Source organism: Rana temporaria, chromosome 13 (genome assembly GCF_905171775.1).
Source record: "Rana temporaria chromosome 13, aRanTem1.1, whole genome shotgun sequence".
In the NCBI taxonomy this organism is placed as follows: domain Eukaryota; kingdom Metazoa; phylum Chordata; class Amphibia; order Anura; family Ranidae; genus Rana; species Rana temporaria.
Genome location: NC_053501.1, coordinates 107885491 through 107905242, shown reverse-complemented (window position 1 = coordinate 107905242; position 19752 = coordinate 107885491). Strand labels below are relative to the sequence as shown.

Genomic DNA, 19752 nt, shown 5'->3' with positions numbered 1-19752 from the left:
CAGAAGGATCTCCTTTGCTTCCAAGCCTGAACTTGGGTCAACCTCCCACAGACTGGCAGCAAGTGGTTTGTTCTCTGCCCCACACACCACACAGGTGCCAAGAAGAAGAAAATTGGCTACGTTCTGAAACATTCAAAACCCGATCTTGTACAGGTATATCGATCTGGAGAAAGCTAACAGACAGTCTCTGCTTGGGACCTCCTCCACTAACACATTTCTCCCAAGTCCAGGTTAGTGGATGAAATGCGTCAGTGGAAGGTTTCGGGTGGGGACTCTCCGTTGGCTTTGCCCAGATCAATTTTGGCTTTGGAATCTTCTTGGTCTTCCTTCTTCTTGGGATTTGTATAGTGGGACCTCCACGTCACAGTTCCTGGTTCTGTATTAGATCCCCTTGGAGTTTTAGGTGTCCCTGCCCACCTTGGGATGTTCCCAGTCTTAGTGGTACATGTAATACATTATGAAAAAAAGTTGAAATTCTACAGGGAGAGTGGGACTCTATTACGGGAAATCTTACCACCAGAGGGAAACACAAAAGGTGATTAAACGCTCTACCATTTACCAAAAATGGACTCCTAAGATAGGGTGATACTGTGCTCATGAGGAACTGTCTAGTGCAAGGTTTCTCAACCAGGGTTTCCTCCAGAGGTCGCTAGGGGATCTTTTGAGCAATGAGTATTTCCCTCCTCTCAGATAACTAAGTGTGAGGAGCATTCTTCCCACTGACCATCACACTAATGTATTATGAGTTGTATACATAGAAATTTTTAGCAGGGGTTTCCTTAGACCGCAAAGTCATTTCAAGGGTTCATCTGTGTTGAAAAGGTTGAGAATGTCTGGTCTAGTGGATCATGCCTGCGTTATTATAGAAGTATTGTGACTTCATGATCAGAGAAATAAAGGCTTGTGCTAAGTTATTTTTTCTTGGTTCGACCCTAAAGAGTGGGTGCAAGGGAGAACAAGAAATTAACCATATTTATGTGGCAACTTGGCACTGAAGGATGTGTCAGGGCTGGGTTCAGCCCTTCCTTCTCTGAGCTGGCCACTCAGCTGTCGGCTAATTGCCAGCTCCTTTCTCTCCACAGTGACTCACCTGTTGATGATCCTGCTCGTCAGTCCTGCCTACTTAAGCCTTTCAGTTCAGATGATCTCTGCCTTCGCCTTGGTCAACATCACAGAGACTTTCTCCTGCGTTTCTGTTGAAGACTTTGCTCGGCTGACATCCCTTCTGGCTCCTGATCCTGCTTGCTGTTCTACTACGTTTTTCTCTCACTCTCTGACATTTGGCTTGGCTGACTATCCGATCCAGTTCCTGAACTCTGGCTATGTTCTGACTACGCTTACTCTGTTTAACTTTTTATCATTATTAATAAACAAGTGTGATTTAACTGTACTTCTGTCTCGGTCTGATTCATGGTTTCTGACAGGATGTCGCCATAAATCCATTCCTGATGTAGAAAAACTACTTGGTGGAAATATTTAAAGTGCATCTAAACTTTTCTTTATTCGTTTTTGGGAAAAAAGAGAAGGTTTAGATTTAGAACCCCTCTAATTTTTTTTGGAAGCTCATTAGTAGAATACGAAAGCCAAAACCTTTCAGGGGGGTTAATTTATTCCTTTTCAACATGGTGATTTTGTTATTCTACTAACTACCTAATAAAATATGTATCTTGTTGGTCTTTTTGACCATTGGTGTGGGGTCCTACTGCTTCTTTAATTTTTCAAAAGACTTCCCCCCCCCCCCTTGGGGATGCTTTGGTATAAGTGAGCAGTCTCACCGAAGTAAATGTGATGGTCTTCAACAACAGTGGTGTTAATGGGGGAATGCCTCCCACTGCACTATTGTATTCTGCCAGCAGGGGGAGCGGGGAGCAGAATACAATGGTTTCTGCTAGCGGCCATAGCCACTGGCAGTAACCTTATGCAGAAAAATTTGACATGCTTGTACCCAAGTTGATCCATCCATCAGCTTGGGTACAATCAGCCTGCACATACAGTGGAACCTTGGATTACAAGCATAATCCGTTCCAGGTGAATTCTCGTAATCCAAAGCACTCGCATATCAAAGCAAGTTTACCCATTAAAGTCAATGGAAACAAAAATAATTTGTTCCACATTGACTTCAATGACATGCAATACCGCATGTGGCCAGAGGTGGGGAGTGCCGGAGAGCCTTGGAAACCCTCAGAAAGGCCCGGGGACAGCTCGGCTGACCTCGGAAACCCTCGGAAAGGCTTGAAAACACCCAGGAACGGAGTGTTTCCGAAACAGCTCTGAACGGCTCTGATTGGCTCTGGCCAAATGTGGTACTGCGTGCCAAATTAGCTTGAATTTTGCTCATTTTGCGAAACAGCACTCACAAACCGAGTCAGAATTTTTTTTAAAAAGTTGCTCGTTATTCAAAATGCTCGTTAACCGCGGTACTTGTAAACCAAGGTTCCACTGTACATGGTTCGAACCTTGGCCGGTCCCTGCTGAACCAAGATTCGAACCGGCTATGGCCAGCTGAAAGAGAAAACTTTTGGCTTTAGATACACTTTGACTTTTAGAAAGTTAATAAGAAACCTGAAGTCAGTGGGAAGAGAGCAGGGCATTCTGGTCACTCAAGCAAAGATAGGATATATAATATTAATTCTATAGCTTGATATCCCTAAATCTTCCAGATTTTTATTCGAACTGCTAACCGTTTTGCGTGCAATCCTTCACCACTTACTGTTCACAAAGTCTTGCTCCTCCGGGGTTATGATGCTGACAAGATGGCCTCCGAAGTCTCTGCAGTGGGTTTCTGCCTCCTCCCAGCTTTTCCGGTCATAGAAATGCTTGTAGCAGAATCCCTGGAATGAGTCCCACTCATCTGGACACTTTTCTACATCTATCCAGAAACAGGGACATTCAGCAGGTCAAAAGGGTGAGCAGGGTTCCACCCTTAAATATCTGGGTATTGTATATGAAAACCAATGGCATACAACTACATTTATAAAGTAGGTTAATATAACAGAGAGGGGCTAATGCATGGAAGGAAGGACAGTCCATTGTGCCTCTGTACAGATTCTCACAATAGCAATGGGTATCCCAAAGTAAAGTCATAACATAAATACGTAGGGCCTTAACAAAGCTTGAGTGACATAGCTATAGAATTAGTGGCATTCCATGGACATGACTGCATGTCAACAGTATGCCTATAGCAGTGATGGCGAACCTTGGCACCCCAGATGTTTTGGAACTACATTTCCCATGATACTCGACTACACTGCAGAGTGAATGAGCATCATGGGAATGATTTCACTGTAGCAAGTTAGATAGCGCCCATCTAATTTCCTTTCTGGAAGAAGTCCAGCATTATCTAGTCTTTCCCTTTCCATCCTGACTGTCTCTGGCCCATCCCTTTCATTCATTGGATTTTTTTTTTAATCGTGGAGGCTCAGCATCATGTGCAGGTGCTACCTAGGGTGGGCTGCATAAAAATAGAGCCTACCTAGGAACGCCCACTCCTCCAGACTGACCTCCATCCATCAAGGCATTTTGATATTTGCATAACACCTCCCAAGACCACTGCTTGCATGGGCTGAGGGCTCATGAAAGGAGTACTAGGGCAGGGTGATGGTGTCACTGAGTCAAAAATATAATAAAAATGTAATGGTTTTATTTAAAAATTGTAATAAGTTTGTTGATGGTAGGTGAAATCAGGGAAAACAACGTATAAACAGATTAAACTTCAGATTTAATAACTGCAGGGGTGTTGTAGGACCCCATTTGCAGTTCCTTCAAACAAAATCTGTGACGATGATGTCACTTGGTTAAATAAAAAAGGTATGTAATAAAAATGGAATGTTTTTATTGAAAATTGTAATAAACTTGTTGATGGGAGGAGGAACCAGGGAAGGAAAAGTATAAGTAGATTAAACGCCAGTCTTAATAACTGCAGGGGTGTTGTAAGACCCATTGCAGATCCTTCAAACAACATCTGGGATGATGATGTTGCTGGGTAAAAAAAAAGGTATGTTATCAAAATGGAATAGTTTTTATAAAAAAAATGTAATAAGCACCTTCCTCGCAGAAGGAACCAGGGTAGGCAAACTTCAGCTTTAATACCTGTTGGGGTGTTGTAAGGACCCATTGCCATTCCTTCAAACAATATCATCATGTGCTGTCCTACCTTGTCACAGGTGTTGAAAGTTTAATATTACATACCATCAGGTAACATGAGTTGACCACATAACTAGAGTATACTTCTTGACTCACTTATTTCACAGGCTTTTCCAAAATAGCCTGGCAAACACAAACAATGGAAGTCGTCATCGTCTTCCTCAATGCAGGTGCCTCCGTTCTCACAGGGGTTGGGGAAGCAGACATCTACAATACAAGGTACAAAGGGAAGCTGCAGGTGTGCCCAAAAGTGAGGGGTACAGTACATTAAGTCTCAGTTATCTATGAGAACTATTTATCTCAGTTATCTATACTTATACTTGTTCAGCATCCAATCAAATGTAAGATATGTTTTCGCCAGCTTTCATTTGCAGGTTTGAATTCACCAGATGTGTTTCAAACATGACAGGAACAATTTAGGAAAGTATCTATTTTGTAAATGCGGGGTTGAGCATATCATGTAAGCAGATTCTAGTTTTGATAAATCATAACTGGAACTATATAACTAGATCATTAAGACATCTCGAATAAACTACATTTAAATATTATAAAAATGACAAAATTTTATAGATAAGGGACCAAATTATTATTCATATAGTTGGTGGATCAGAGTAGAGCAAATCAAGTGGCTATAATTGTCTAATGCATTTAAAAAATGTATATTTACTAACTTTTTTTTTTTTACATTGTTTGCAATATTTTTCATATCATTTTTAGATCTACGCCAGAATTAAACCCTCCATTCTGAACTTTTTCACCATAATTATGAAAAAGGGTATAAACTTATCAGTCCTTCAGAAACTGTGATAACATGACAAAGGCCAAGATATTGGCCATTGGATCATATGCCAATTGGGGGCCCTTCCCAAGCAATGACCGTAGCCTCCAGCTAAAATCACATTTCCACTATCTTTTTTAGTTGTTTCATTATCTGTTGAAATATAGCTTTAACTTGTTAAAATATTATTTGGAATGCATTTTTTAATTACACAATATTAGTTGATGTGATTTAGGTACATCTTGACCCTACTGATAGCTACAATATTTAATGCATTTTAAAAGTTGCTCCAAGTGGAGGAAGACAACCAAATGTGAACATTTTACAGGAACCGGTAATCAAATTTTGTCTTGCCTTTTCTATCCTGTGTTAGAGACAAGCTTGTTGGTTATTATATAGTACACTATGGGCCAGATCCACAGACATTTACACTTGTGCCGCGTATCAGAGATACGCTACACCCCCGTACCTTACCTGGCGTACTTTCAAATCCTCAAAGATTTTGCGCCATAGTGTATTTCTGGCGGCGGAATTCAAATTGGCGGGTAGGGGCGTGATTAATTTAAATGTAGCGCGTCCCCACGCCGATTGAACTGCGCATGCTCCGTTTCGAAATTTCCCGCCGTGCTTTGCGCGAAATGACGTCGCAACAACGTAATTTTTTGAACTTAGACGTGACTTACGTCCATCCCTATTCACGGACGATTTACGCAAACAAAATTCAAATTTCAAATTTCGACGCGGGAATGACGGCCATACTTTAACATGGCAAGTCTATCTATACGCTGCAAAATAGCAGCTTTAACTATACACCGGAAAAAGCCGACTAGAGACGACGTAAGAGAATGCGACGGCCGCGCGTACGTTCGTGGATCGTCGGAAAAAGCTAATTTGCATACCCGTCGCGGAAAACGACGCGAACTCCACCCAGCGGGCGCTGAAGTATTGCACCTACGATCCGAAGGCGTACAAAGCCGTACGCCTGTCGGATCGAACCCAGAAGCCGTCGTATCTTGGTTTGAGGATTCAAACTAAAGATACGACGCGGGTAATTTGAAAGTAAGCCGGCGTATCAGTAGATACGCCGGCGTACTCCCTATGTGGATCTGGCCCTATATTTCTAATGATATTTAATAATCAAATGTATCCACTGTGTTTATAATCATTGGTATGTCCTATTTTAAATTAGCCATTATTTTATGTATTTCATTATTATATTATATTCTCAAATCACTACCCCAAATTAAATAATTTTCAGGTCAAACGACAAATAATCTGTTGACTAGACCTTCTAGACAGGACTATGCTGTGTGGAAGAGCTTTGTAAATCTTGGGACTGGATGGACAGAAATACAAATCCTTTGGCATATAAAACAGCTCCAGTGTATGTATTTCATAAGTGCAATTAACTGTTAACTGTTAACTTTCATGTTAACTGTTTAATTTTTGAATTAAATAATTCATATTGTACACTTTGAAAATTCAGGCCCTGACTACAACAAACAGAATTGGCGCCAAACTGGAGCAGTTACCAATAACTAACCAATTGGATTCCACGGTTAGTTTAAAGATGAAACCAGACTGGTTGGTATTGGCCACTGCTCCAAGTTTGTTCTGGTTTTCTTTGCAAATGAAGTTATTTGGTTACATTTTAACAAATTTTAACTACCAATAACTAACAAACTGGATTCCATAGTTAGTTGGAAGATGAAATCAGACTGGTTGGTATTGGCCACTGCTCCAAGATTGCATTGGCTTTCTTTGTAAATGAGGTCCTTTGGTTACATTTTAACAAATTTTAACTATCAAGAACTAACCAATGGGATTCCATGGTTAGTTGGAAGATGAAACCAGACTGGTTGGTATTGGCCACTGCTCCAAGTTTGCTCTAGTTTACTTTGTAAATTAGGCCCTTTAAATACAGTTTAACTCATTTTAACTACCCATAACTAACCAACTGGATTCCATAGTTAGTTGGAAAATGAAACCAGACTGGTTGGTATTGGCCACTGCTCCAAGTTTGCTCTGGGTTTCTATGTAAATGAGGTCCTTTGATTACATTTTACCCCATTTTAACTACCAATAACTAACTTATTGGATTCCATGGTTAGTTGAAAGATAAACCCAGACTAGTTAGCATTGTCCACTGCTCCAAGTTTGCTCTTGTTTTCTTTGTAAATGAGGTCCTTTGGTTACATTTTAACAAATTCTACCTACCAATAACTAACCTATTGAATTCCATGGTTAGTTGGAAGATGAACTTAGACTAGTTGGCATTGTCCACTGCTCCAAATTTGCTCTTGTTTTCTTTGTAAAATAGGTAATTTGGTTACATTTTAACTAATTTTAACTACCAATAACTAACTGTGAAGGATATGCTTCAGTTTAATTCACACTAACCTATTGGATTTCATGGTTAGTTGGAAGATGAAGCCAGACTGGTTGGTAGTGGCCAAGGTTCCAAGTTTGTTGTGGGGTTTCTTTGTAAATAAGGTCCTTTGGTTAAATTGTAACTAATATAAACTACCAATAACTAATCAACTGGATTCCATGGTTAGTTGGAAGATGAAACCAAGTTTGCTCTGGTTTTCTTTGTAAATTAGGTCCTTTGGTTACATTTTAGAAACCATACATCAAAAATGGCAAACTTTCTACAAGTGGAGCAATTAAATATACTTTTACATAAGAACAAGAAGTAGAAGCAGTTGCTCGGTTAGTTTCTACAGGCCTCAAAACCTTTTCATCATACATTAGCCTTTACTCGTATTAACAGTAAAGAACTTGGAAAACTTCCGCCTATACAGTTGTTGGCCAACGCTTCCTATCACTTTTAAACATTGTCTTTGCCACAGGTAAAATGTTAATGTAAAGCAAGGATTTTGAAAGGAAATACTCTCGGTTAGTGAAAGAATCAGACACAAACATAGAGAAGACACAGAAAAGGAACAGGGAAATTAAAGAAAGTTTAGACCTAAAACCACCGCTTTAATTCTAAAAAGGATTTAATCTGCTTTATTTATTTTTTTCATGGAAACCATCGTAAAAATACTTCACAGAAGTAAAAAAAAACAAGGCGGGCTCTTGAATGGGCAGAGTGGTTGGTTTGGCACTGGCCAAGCTGCAGATTACAGGTGTTATTCCGAATTTGAATGAGAGAGTGAAGAGGAAAGCACAGGTAGAGAAGAAGAGTATTCATGGCAAGCCTTTGAAGGAGAAGACCGTTGACAGAACAACGGCTGTGTAGACATGAAGATTGTTACCTGAAAAGTTCACTGAGGATCCAACAATGGCTTTTTCTGTTGGGACAGCGGGCAAGGGACCGGTAGGATTCGGGGAAGTCATGGTTGGTGGAAAGATCTTCTCCAAAAACAGTCTTGTGGAATTCCTGTGACTGTTGGGTGGTGGAGTGAAACCTATATGAGCAGGAGAGACTAGATCTAGGTGACTCTCTACTGTTCCCATTAAAGATGTTGGAAAAGGGGTTTTCTCTTGAACAAATTGGTCTACACCAACACCGTTAATGGTAGATGGACCAGGAGACACATTAGGGCTTATCAGGTGGGAAATTTGGGCTGTTGATGATTCGTCATCCTCATATAAATTCTGTCCAGAAGGTATAGTCGTATTTGCCACATTGTTTAGAAATTCTTGAGGTTCATCTTCGTTTCTTTCTAGTTTTTGAGTATTATTGACATCTGAAATTGAAGCACCACCTAAGGTAAGCCATGTAGAATCTGGAACTTCTCCACTTCCTTCTTCCCAAGATAATTCAGGGCTACTCAAATTTTGAGGCCCAGAAGAAAATGACAGAGGTGTTGTAAGGACAAGGCTTGATTCAAATATCTGTGAGCTTTTTGTATGATCTGGTGTCCCACTCGCATGGTCTCCAGAGGCCAGTTCCTCCACCAAACTTTTCAGACTATGTGGTTCTCCTGTAAGGGTCAACTGATTGGCATGTCCAGATGCCTCAAAATAATCTTGAGGTGGATGACTAGTGGATATTGGTTGAGTGACTGGGGTGTCTAGGGAAGAGTTAGGGGGCTCATTATCAACAATCACGCTTGGTAATGGTTTATCATCTCCGCTATACTCTACATCACTGTCTAAAATAGAGGAAGCTATAGTTGGGACAATGTGACTAAAATTGGTATCTGCTATTGTCATGGTAAAGGTATTTCCTTGACTGGTTCTTTCCTGAGTGAGTACATCCGAAACATGTTCTGTGTTTGAAAATTGTGTTGGGTTGGGGGATCCGGCATTTGGAATGTGGCTTGCTGATTCTGACACAGTAACTCCAAGTTCCTGTGTCGAGTCAGTAAAGTTGTCATAATCATTCTCTGCAAGTACATTCACAAATGATACATCTAAGATGGAGTCACCTGCAGTGGGCAGAGCTTCTCCTTCCATTGTTGCTTGGGTGGACTCTGCAACAAAGCCAGGTGTATCCCCTGCCAAAATAAAAAAAAAGCATCAAGCCTAAGCTAAAATTACATTTAAGAAACAGTTATTACTTTAAAGTGATTGTAAAATCAAACATTTAAAAGAAAAATTCCAAACATGATATCCTTAAGTGCTCTGTGCAATGGAATTGCATAGAGCGGCCATGATCATCCTCTTCACAGGTCCCCTGCCAACCATCCTGGCCCTTCCTCTTCTCAGTGTGCCACCATAGGAAGCTGCTGATCTCAACATTGGAGTATCCAAGACATAAAAGGCTTGATAACTAAAATATCACTTTTGGCTGAACTGACCCTTTAAATAGATATACCAGTCAAACACGAAGATTTTTTTTTTAAATGACTCAGGGCCTATCTACCTAACGGATTAAATGTCATCCTTGGTAAATTAGTAGGACCGTAGTATTTATTACTTGCTTGGCTTACCTTGAGAATGTCTGAAAATAGCTGTGGTTTTGTAATCCATTGTTGTAGACTCTTCACTGTCATCAGAATGGTCTTCATAGGGAGGAAAGCTTGCAACGCCAGGAGAAAGGTCTTCATCACCATTGACGTTTTCATCAACTAGAGCTGTAGGCTGTGGTGGTAACTCTTGCAGGTCTTTGACGGTCGAAAGGATCTCTACATCTGCAAGCTTAGTTGCTTCAGTCTTGTTCAGTGGGATGGTATCTACAAAACCTTGAGCTTCATTCTCAGCTTTCGCTTCTGGCAACTTCAGCTCTTTAAAGCTTTCGGTAACTGTAATGACTCCTTTGACTCGCTCAGCTGGAGGTGAAGGGCTCTCACCATGGTCTTCTGTTTGAACAGGGCCTTCACCTAAAGCAAAAGAGGACTGATCATCTATCTAGTTAAAATGTGCTGTTGATAAAATCTGGAACTAATGACAAGTGACCACAAGGATGTTAAGAAGACTATCATCACTATCATCTACTTTATCTACGGACAACCTTACCTCTAAAACAGTAGACATCATATCTGGCCTGAGGGTCTGGAAAGCCTGTCTGGTTGCGGAACTGAAAGATAGTCTTGACTCCCGGTGAGTTCCCTCCACACTTTTCACTTGGTGTGACAATGGGATACCGGACACTTCCATCAGCAAGCCAGCCGGGATTGCACTGGTCAACCCCTTCATTCCATGCAGCATAGAGTTGGCCAGTGTTTGCCATTTCAGCTCCCAATGTTCTGCAATAGTCTCTGGCTTCACTTAGAGTGAATTTGTTTGGTGTAGAACCTAGAACAACCTCACCTAAACAAGAGAGACAGAGAATTAACAAGCTGCTAACAAGTCAGTGAGGTGGTTACAAGAGTTGATAAATTTGATGAAGATCTATTTCTTTTCTATTCACAGTGGCCCGAGTCAAACCTTAACAAAATCTTACAACACAAAAAGACACTGCAAGTAAAAACAGGTTAAAGTGGTTGTAAACCCTTACAGCACACTTTTTGCTACAGGTAAGCCTATAATAAGGCTTACCTGTAGCTTCCCTGGATATCTCCTAAACCTGAACAGTTTAAGAGAGATTGCCTGTATTTGCATGTGCCGTTGTATGTGCCGTTGCTTTCAGTGACTGTGCCGTTACCGCATAGCATACTAGCTCATTATGCAATACTCACCTGGGTTTAAAGCCCCCGCTGCAGTGCCCGACACAGCACAGGCCGGCGACATGTCGTCCCGGAGTTACTTCCCGATATCGCGGCTCCGACACTGTGATTGGCTTGGGCAATGTTGCCGGCCTGTGCTGTGTCGGGCATCGCAGCGGGGGCTTCGATCCCGGGTGAGTATTACATAATGACCTAGTATGCTATGCATACTAGGTCATTATACCTTTGTCTTGCAGGTGTTATTTTTTTTATTTTTTTCAAAAGTGGGTTTACAACCACTTTATGCCTTTGCATGATTGTGGAGGAGATATTTTTTTTCTTCTACTAAATTCTATGATAACAAGGGGATGATAGTAACTTCAATTTTACCAAGAGATTGCTTTCTTTGATGGGGTAATATATTCTGGCCTAGCCAATATGTTTCACGTATCATGTTTTATGCCCAGAATTAATTGGCTAAAGTTGTTTCAATCAAACCACTCTTAAGTCCTGTACTCGCGACCGGGATTCCCTGTGTACACACGACCGGGTTTCCCTGTGTACACACGACCGGGATTCCCTGTGTACACACGACCGGGTTTCCCCGTGTACACACGACCGGGATACCCTGTGTACACATGGCCGGTAAGTTTCCCTGTGTACACACGGCCGGTAAGTTTCCCCGTGTACACACGGCCGGGTTTCCCGTCGGGATAACTGCGGGGAGCACTTTGGCCGGGAAACCCGGCCGTGTGTATGCTCCCTTGCAGTGTTTCCCATAGGAAAACTGCCGGATTTTAAACCGCCAGGAATCCTGGCGGGAAAGTAGAGAGCAGGTTCTCTATTTTCCCGCCGGTATTCCCGGCAGTTTTCCTGTCGGGAAAACTGCGAGGAAGCATACACACGGCCGGTTTTCCCCGCCAAAATCTCTCCTGGCAGTTTTCCTGGCAGGAAAATCGGTCGTGTGTACGAGGCTTTAAAGTTGTAAAAGACAGTATCAAAGCTATCTTTGAATTAATTTAGTTTTGACAACCGTGAAGATCGGTGTTATCTGTCTTATACTATTTTCTGAGTCCCCTTCAATGAAAATTACATTTTTAACACTATTTTTCACAAGCACGTCTCAGGCCCCGTACACACGACCGAGTTTCTCGGCAAAAACCAGCAAGAAACTTGCTGGGATTTTTTTTTTGCCGAGGAAACCGGTCGTGTGTACATTTTTCGACGAGGAAACTGTCGAGGATCCCGTCGAGCCAAAAAGAGAGCATGTCTTCTTTTTCCTCTACGGGAATGGAGAAACTTGCCTTGTCGAGTTCCTCAACAGCCTAACAAGGAACTCGACGAGGAAAACGATGTGTTTCGCCCGTCGAGTTCCTCGGTCTGTGTATGAGGCTTCGTATGTTTTCTAAAATCATTATAAGATTCTGGTCATTTGTGAGAATGCATCTTTTTTTTTTCATGTGGTGTTCCGCTCTGCCTTATTTAAGAACTTTTTTGCGTTTTTTATTGAAAAAGAAGTGTGGTCAAGCATTTACATATACATAATATAGTACTATTTGTTCGAAATGTCTCAACAATTATAAAAAAAAAAAAGAGGGTGGATAAAACATTAAAACATAAAAAAAACTCTCTCTGGTGGAGAAGCAAAAAAATACTTTGGGCGTCCAGAGATAAATAATGGAATTGGCAGGATCTTAGGGCAAATCGTGTACATATAATGTAAGAGATATTAACCAGAGTAATGCTCAAAAATATATCACACGGTGGCTTTTTAGAAGAAAATCTTAATAAAGCTTGTAAAAACTCAGGTGGGAATTGTGGATTTAGTAAGCTCTGAGTACTACAGCAGGTCTTTCGATACTGCCCATAAGAAGAAGAGGGCCACCAGTATTACGGAAAAGGTTTCAAGAAGGTGAGACCATAAATGGAGGGAAACAGGCAAATTGGAAAAACGGGAGATGAGTAAAGGGGACGATGCGACAGGGGAGAAAAGAAGTAGCATAGGGATACGGGATAAGAAAGGAAGGTGGTGGCCTACTATGACAAAAACATACTCAACAACTGTCAAATTAAAGGTCCAAAAAGTGGCTTCGAGGATGGAAACTGATCAAGCCAAGGCTGCCAGGTACGAAGAACTTACAATTTTTTTTATTGTTTGTGCCGTTAGGGAAATTTACTCTCTATAATATTTCTCTAGACTTTTATCAGAGGGGCTAAATGTAAATAAATATGGGAACATTTGTTCTGATGACAATTGTCTAAGACTGCGTCCCGGGGGCCAGAGGACGGTGGCCCTTTGCTTAACTTTACCTGGCCTTTGGAGCACTATTCTTCCCTCTGGTACAAGGCACTATTTTCCCTCCACAGACACCAACAATGGGCATCATTTCTGCCACTGACACCAACAATGGACTATTATTCCTCCCACCAACACCAATGATGGGGCAATATTCCTCTCACTGATACCAACGATGGGGCATTATTTCTCCCCTTAATACCCAAGACGGGGCCTTATTTACTTTTACTGATGCCAAGACATTTTCTTCTCCGAATGGCCAGAGTCCGGCCCATCCAAAGTCAGAGGCACAGTAAAACGGCCCTTTGTTTAGTAATTTTGGAGACCCCTGGTCTATGAAAAACAAAAAAAAAATTCTTAACCTATTCAAAACTAAAAAAAAAATGGGGCTTTAGATATACTTTAAAGGGGTTGTAAAGGTATAGGGCCAAATTCAGATACAATGGCGTATCTTTAGTTGGGCGTAGCGTATCCTATTTACGCTACGCCGCCGCAACTTAGACAGGCAAGTGCAGTATTCACAAAGCACTTGCTCCGTAAGTTGCGGCGGCGTAGCGTAAATGGGCCGGCGTAAGCCCGTGTAATTCAAAGTAGGCTGGTAGGGGGCGTGTTGTATGGAAATTAATCGTGACCCCACGTAAATGACGCGCCTAACGAAGGGTGCATGCGCGCGCATGCTCAGTATCACCTTGAATTTTCTCCATAAATTACGCCGGCTCAATGCTTAGTCGACGTGAAGGTAACCTACGCCCATCCCCATTCACTTACGACTTACACAAACGACGTAAAATACGACGCTGTTCCGACGTTTCCGACGTCCATACCTTAACATGACTTACCCATGCTTTATGAGGGGTAAAGTTACGCCCGTCGTACGCCTTACTTAAACAGCATATTTTAATACACCGGGCGCAAGTACGTTCGTGAATTGGCATATCTAGCTCATTTGCATATTCAACCCGGAATATATACGGAAGCGCCCCTAGTGGCCAGCGTAAATATGCACCCCAAGATACGACAGCGTAGGAGACTTACGCCGCTCGTATCTTGGCAACAGTGAGGCGTATCTGATTCTATGAATCAGTCGCAAAGATACGACGGCGCACATTTGGTGGCAACCTAAATACAATTAGACTGGGAATTAAGACAATAGACTTACCATTAAGTTCTTCCACGTAGCAGTAGACATCATACATGTCATCTGGGTCCGAGACTCCGTAGTTCCTCACTCCAGGGAATCCATCCATATCTCCATAGCAACCTTCCCGGGGGGTCTGGATAGGATACCTGCAAAGGAACGGGACTAAGAAGGGTACATCTTGGATACTTGTGAGGGTGGACCCTTGGAGCAGATGGTGAGCTTACATAATCTCATATTATAGACAAAATACAAACTAATATCTCACAGTTTTGTGTGTTTTTTGTTAAGAGTGAAAAGATGTGTTCAAAATGCATAATAAATCGTTTAGGCAACACTATTGCCGCGTACACACGGTCGGAATTTCCGAAAAGAAAAGTTCGATTTGAGCTTTTGGAACGTGTGTATGCCCCATCTGACTTTTTCTGTCGGAATTTCCGACAGCAAAAATTTGAGAGCTGGTTCTCAAATTTTCCAACATGGAAAACATGCATGCTCAGAATCAATGGCCTGGAAGGCCCGGATTCGGCCCGCGGGCCTTGTGTTTGACACCTGCGCCCTAGACCAGTGGTTCTCAACCTCCTAGTGCCGTGACCCCTTGATAACATTTGATAACATTTCTCAAGTTGTGGGGACCACTAACAATAAAATTATTTTTGTAGCGTGGGTTGTCAGCACCCAAGGCAAGTAATTTGTGCCCCTAACCCATGGAGATTTAGCGCTCCCTGAGTCCCTTCCACTCGTACACTATTAAAACCCGTATGGTACATTTTAGGACGTACCACACATTCTCTTTGTTCTCCCTTCTTTCCCTTTTATCTCTCTCTATCCTAATTTTTTTTCCCATCCCTCTCTCTAGCAGTTTTTCTTGTTCTCTTATTCTTCCTTCTCTCTTTTTCCTCTCCCCCCTCTTTTTCCTCTCCCCTCCTCTCCCCCCCTCTTTTTCCTCTCCCCCTCTTTTTCCTCTCCCCTGTCTCTTTTTCCTCTCCCCTGTCTCTTTTTCCTCTCCCCTGTCTCTTTTTCCTCTCCCCGCCTATTTTTCCTCTCCTCTACCCCCTTTTTTTTCTCTATTTTTATTCCTTCTCTTACTCCTTGGTGGGAGGTATGGGATCAGTGGCAATGCTGGGGGGGGAGTTCTGATCAGGCAACTTAGGTGCTCTTGATCAAGGTCACCTGCTGATTTGAGAACAGTAGTGGGGACTTTTATTGGCAACTCTAATCACAGGTAGTGTTACTCACTGTGTCGCCAGCTCTGAGGTGTCTCGCAGCATTGACACATATGCCGAAATCAGAAGATGGGGTCTCCTCCACTTCACATTCCTCACCAGGAGTTGACCTCTAGTCTCTTCCCCCCCAGCCATGCCGTGAACTGAGGGGGCGGCCATGGGCTCCAGGGATAGCCCTACTGGGCAGCCGCAAAAAGGCTGGGAGAGCGATGCGGGCTTCAGGAACAGCCCATGATTCGGTGACCCCTGGCAAATCGTCATTCGACCCCCAGGTTGAGAACCACTGCCCTAGACCAATGGTCTCCAAACTGTGGCATGTGGGCCAGATGCAGCCTTTTGCTTGCCTTTATTTAGCCCTCCAGGCACTATTTCTCCCACTGATACAAGGCACTATTCCTCCAACTGACACCTACAATGAGGCACCATTCCTTCCACTGACACTAATGATGGGGCACTATTTCTCCCACTGACACCAGTGATGGGGCACTATTACTCCCACTGACACCAGTGATGGGGCACTATTCCTCCCACTGACACCAATGACGAGGGCCAATTCTTCCCACTGATACCAAAGATCAGGCACTATTCTTCCTATGACACCAAAGATGGGGCACTATTCCTTCCACTGACACATTTTTCTAATCCCATTTGTCACAGTCCGGCCCTACTAAAGTCTGAGGGGCAATAAATTGGCTCTTTGTTTTGAAAGTTTGGAGACCCCTGTCCTAGACCTTGGGGGCCATATTCTTATAGATCTCCGGCGGCGTAACGTATGTCCTTTACGTTACTCCGCCGCAAGATTAACTGGCAAGTGCCTGATTCCCAAACCACTTACCTGTAAACTTGCGGCGGCGTAGCGTAAAGTCCACCCGCGCAAGCACTCCTAATTCAAATGATCCTGGTAGGGGGCGTGGATCATTTAAATTAGGCGCGCTCCCGCGCCGATCGTAATGCGCATGCTCCGTCGGGTAAATTACCCGACGTGCATTGCGCTAAATTACGTCTCACGGACGTCATTTGTTTTGACGGTAACGTAAATGGCGTCCAGCGCCATTCACGGACGACTTACGCAAACGACGTTAAATTTTCAAATTTCGACGCGGGAACGACGGCCATACTTAACATTGAGTACGCCACCTAGGGGGCATGTTTATCTTTACGCCGCGTATCGCTTAAGGAAACGACGTAAAATCACTACGACGGGCAAGCGTACGTTAGAGAATCGGCGTGACTAGTCATTTGTATATTCTACGCTGATCGCAAAGAAAACGCCACCTAGCGGTCAGCGTAGATATTGCAGCCTAAGATACAACGGCGCTGGTCGTCGTATCTTAGGCATGTTTAAGTGTATCTCAGTTTGAGAATACACTTAAACATAGGACGGCCTTAGAATCGGACTTACGTCGGCGTATCTACCGATACGCCAGCGTAATTCTTTGAGAATATGGCCCTGGGTTTCTGTTTGAAAACAAGCAACTAAACCAACATTAATATAATCTTCTAACCTGACAGTTTGGTCAGCGATCCAGCCGGCATCACACTGTTCATATCCACCATGGTAGGCGGCCAAAAGTTGGTCTGCTGTGGCTATGTGCGCCTTAATCCTATTGCAGGCTTCCTGGGCCATGGGGAAAGTATAAGTGTAACGTGAGATTCCTTCTCGATACAGGAACACAGCACCTAAAGGACACAGATGGACAGGATAAATTATTGGGAACCATTGTCACGGTATGTAAACCAGCTTTCATGTACTGTATGTAGACCAAAAGGAACTGCAAGATTTGCATTAGCATCTTGGAAGTGTACGGAGGAGCACCTAGTACAAACGTTCATATTGCTTGAAGGTCATTTTGAATCAGCTATTGACTGAGTATACAGACAACGCTTTAGGGGGAAAAGGCCATTAGAATCACAATGGAATGCACTAGACCAGTGGTTCTCAGACTTATTGAGACCAGGGCCTGGTAAATTCTTCCAAAACCTCCCATACCCCAACAGTAAAAAAAAAATGAATACTAAGACAGTAAAAGCATGGGAATACAAAATATGCCATAAAATGCTGGAAGGCAGATGTCTTACATTTTTATGATTTTTTTATAAAAAAAAGCTTTTTTTTTTTGCACTTTTTTCCACAGCACATATGAACTTCACTCACTCCTGAATAATAGGGTGTTGGGATCTGGATCACCTGCTGGTGGCAGTGTGCTTCCCAGAGTGGAAGGATATAGTTACGGTGTCCACCAGTGGGTGTCTCCCAGCAGCCAACAGATCCCAGTTATTCGTTTTCACCTGATGCTGGCTGCTGGGAGGGTATTTAAGTCCTCCCATACCAGTGCCTTTTGCTACAGTGTTTGGCTCTCCGTGCCATTTATTCTGATTCTGACCCAGCCTTTATCCTGTGCCCTACTGCCTCTTATCTGCTTCTCTTGTTCCTGATCCAAGTACTGGCTCCCCCTTCTCATCTGTTCCCTGCTTCTCCATTTTAACTGGTTGATTTGTGTTCTCCATTTTGAATATATATTGTATATAGTTTATTTGTTAGTTAGGCTTTGTGATACTCTGTTAGGTTGCTAGTTATATTATTGTCATTAGGATATAGTTCTCTACATGTTTACTGTGTTTTCTGTTTGCTGATGCTTGTGTGGGTTATATTTCACTGTAAATATATCTCACTTAGGCTCCATGCACAATAGCAGCTTAAAAAAACGCTGCAAAAATCCTAAGCATTGGTGTTTTTTGCCAGAGTTCAGCAGTGCTTATAAATGGTAGCGATTTTGTCAAGGAGGGGGCGGTTTTTTAGTGGGGGATCCCCCCATTCCATACCAGGCCCTCCTTACCAGATTTAAGCATGCGGGGAGGACAAGGTGGCACCCCGCCCCCGCTCCTGAACCATACCAGGCCACATACCCTCAATATAGAGGGGTTGCTTTCCACTACAAAGCACCTTGTCCCCATGTTGATGAGGACAAGGGCCTCTTCTCCACAACCCTGGCCTGGTGGTTGTGCGGTGGGTGTCTTATCGAAATCTGAAAGCCCCCCTTTAAAAAGGGTGAATGAGGAGGGGTAATCCCATACTGATTCACATGGGGGGGCAGAATCTGGGCCTATGTGTACACCTGTGCATTTTTTGTCTCTCTTTTGCGTGCTCCCTTTTTTAATCATATCCAGTGTTTAGTTTAGTGTGTCTACATTGCTCTTCATGTTAGCAGGTGCAGTTAGCTAGTCTGCTACTAGGTGACTCTGTTCCAGAATCGTGCCTGGTTACAGAATGTAGTGTCATCAAGTGTTAGGCCCCTTTTAGTTAGAGCCCTCCTGTGGTGATGTCATGGGTAAGATGTAAGCCAGGTTGGGAGGAGCCCTAGTGCAGTTGGGGAATAGAAGCCAAACACCCCACAGATGTAGCTAACAAGTGAAAAACCTTGGACAGGGCTGGAGTCTGAGGAAAGAATGACCTGCATTTAAAAGAGCTAGAATTCCTGACCCTTATGGAGGTGGGGGCTAGGGTGGGTTGTGAAAAGCCTTTGAGGCCAGGCCAAAAGTTCCCTGAGTAAACCTATACTAAGGTGACCAGATTTTTTTTTACTAGTAATGGCGGCAAATAAGTTTTACTCTCCGGGCCCCGGCTACTACTGGGTGGGGAGCGGAGGAAGATCACTCCACCAGGGAAGGCAAGGAGATAAGCAGGCAGGCGGCTGGCCAGGACTTGAGCCAAGGCAGGAGAACTTGCAAACGGAGCTGAATGGGCATGCACCCGAAACTGAAGAGATACCGCTCCAACCAGCACATGATCATCAGAAAGCGGCACAGATAATGGAAAAAATAGCACCCCCCCTAAGCTAGTAGGAGTGGGGGGGTATAATTTTGATTTTTTTTATCAATTCTGCACTGACTGTCTTTGAAATTGCCTCAGCCCCAGTTCAAATCCAATCCGGGGACAAAACCGGGCACAGACTTGGTCCAGGGACAGTGTCCTCAATCCGGAGACTGTCCCCGGAAACCGGGGGTGTCTGGTCACCCTAGCCTATACCCCTGGGGGATCCGAGGAGATGTGATTGCAGAGATCCCATCCAGTGAGTACTAATGACCCCAGGTGGAGAGAGGCTAAGTAGGGAAGATGGCTTACTTTAATGATT

The 19752-nt window shown here is 43.1% G+C and overlaps 1 protein-coding gene across 2 annotated transcripts in view; it reads right to left on the bottom strand.

The window, feature by feature from the left end:
• The window catches only part of BCAN (brevican), a 68155-nt gene that overhangs the window by 6784 nt on the left and 41619 nt on the right, over nt 1-19752 (bottom strand). The window contains exons 4-10 of one of the 2 annotated variants that reach the window (XM_040333304.1): nt 17125-17299; nt 14415-14542; nt 10331-10624; nt 9805-10194; nt 8182-9369; nt 4240-4350; nt 2711-2869 (exon numbers count right to left, since the gene is read on the bottom strand). In XM_040333304.1, coding sequence (XP_040189238.1) covers nt 2711-2869; nt 4240-4350; nt 8182-9369; nt 9805-10194; nt 10331-10624; nt 14415-14542; nt 17125-17299 — 2445 coding nt within the window. The remainder of the gene's footprint in view (nt 1-2710; nt 2870-4239; nt 4351-8181; nt 9370-9804; nt 10195-10330; nt 10625-14414; nt 14543-17124; nt 17300-19752) is intronic. The other variant, XM_040333305.1, reaches the window with a different exon arrangement.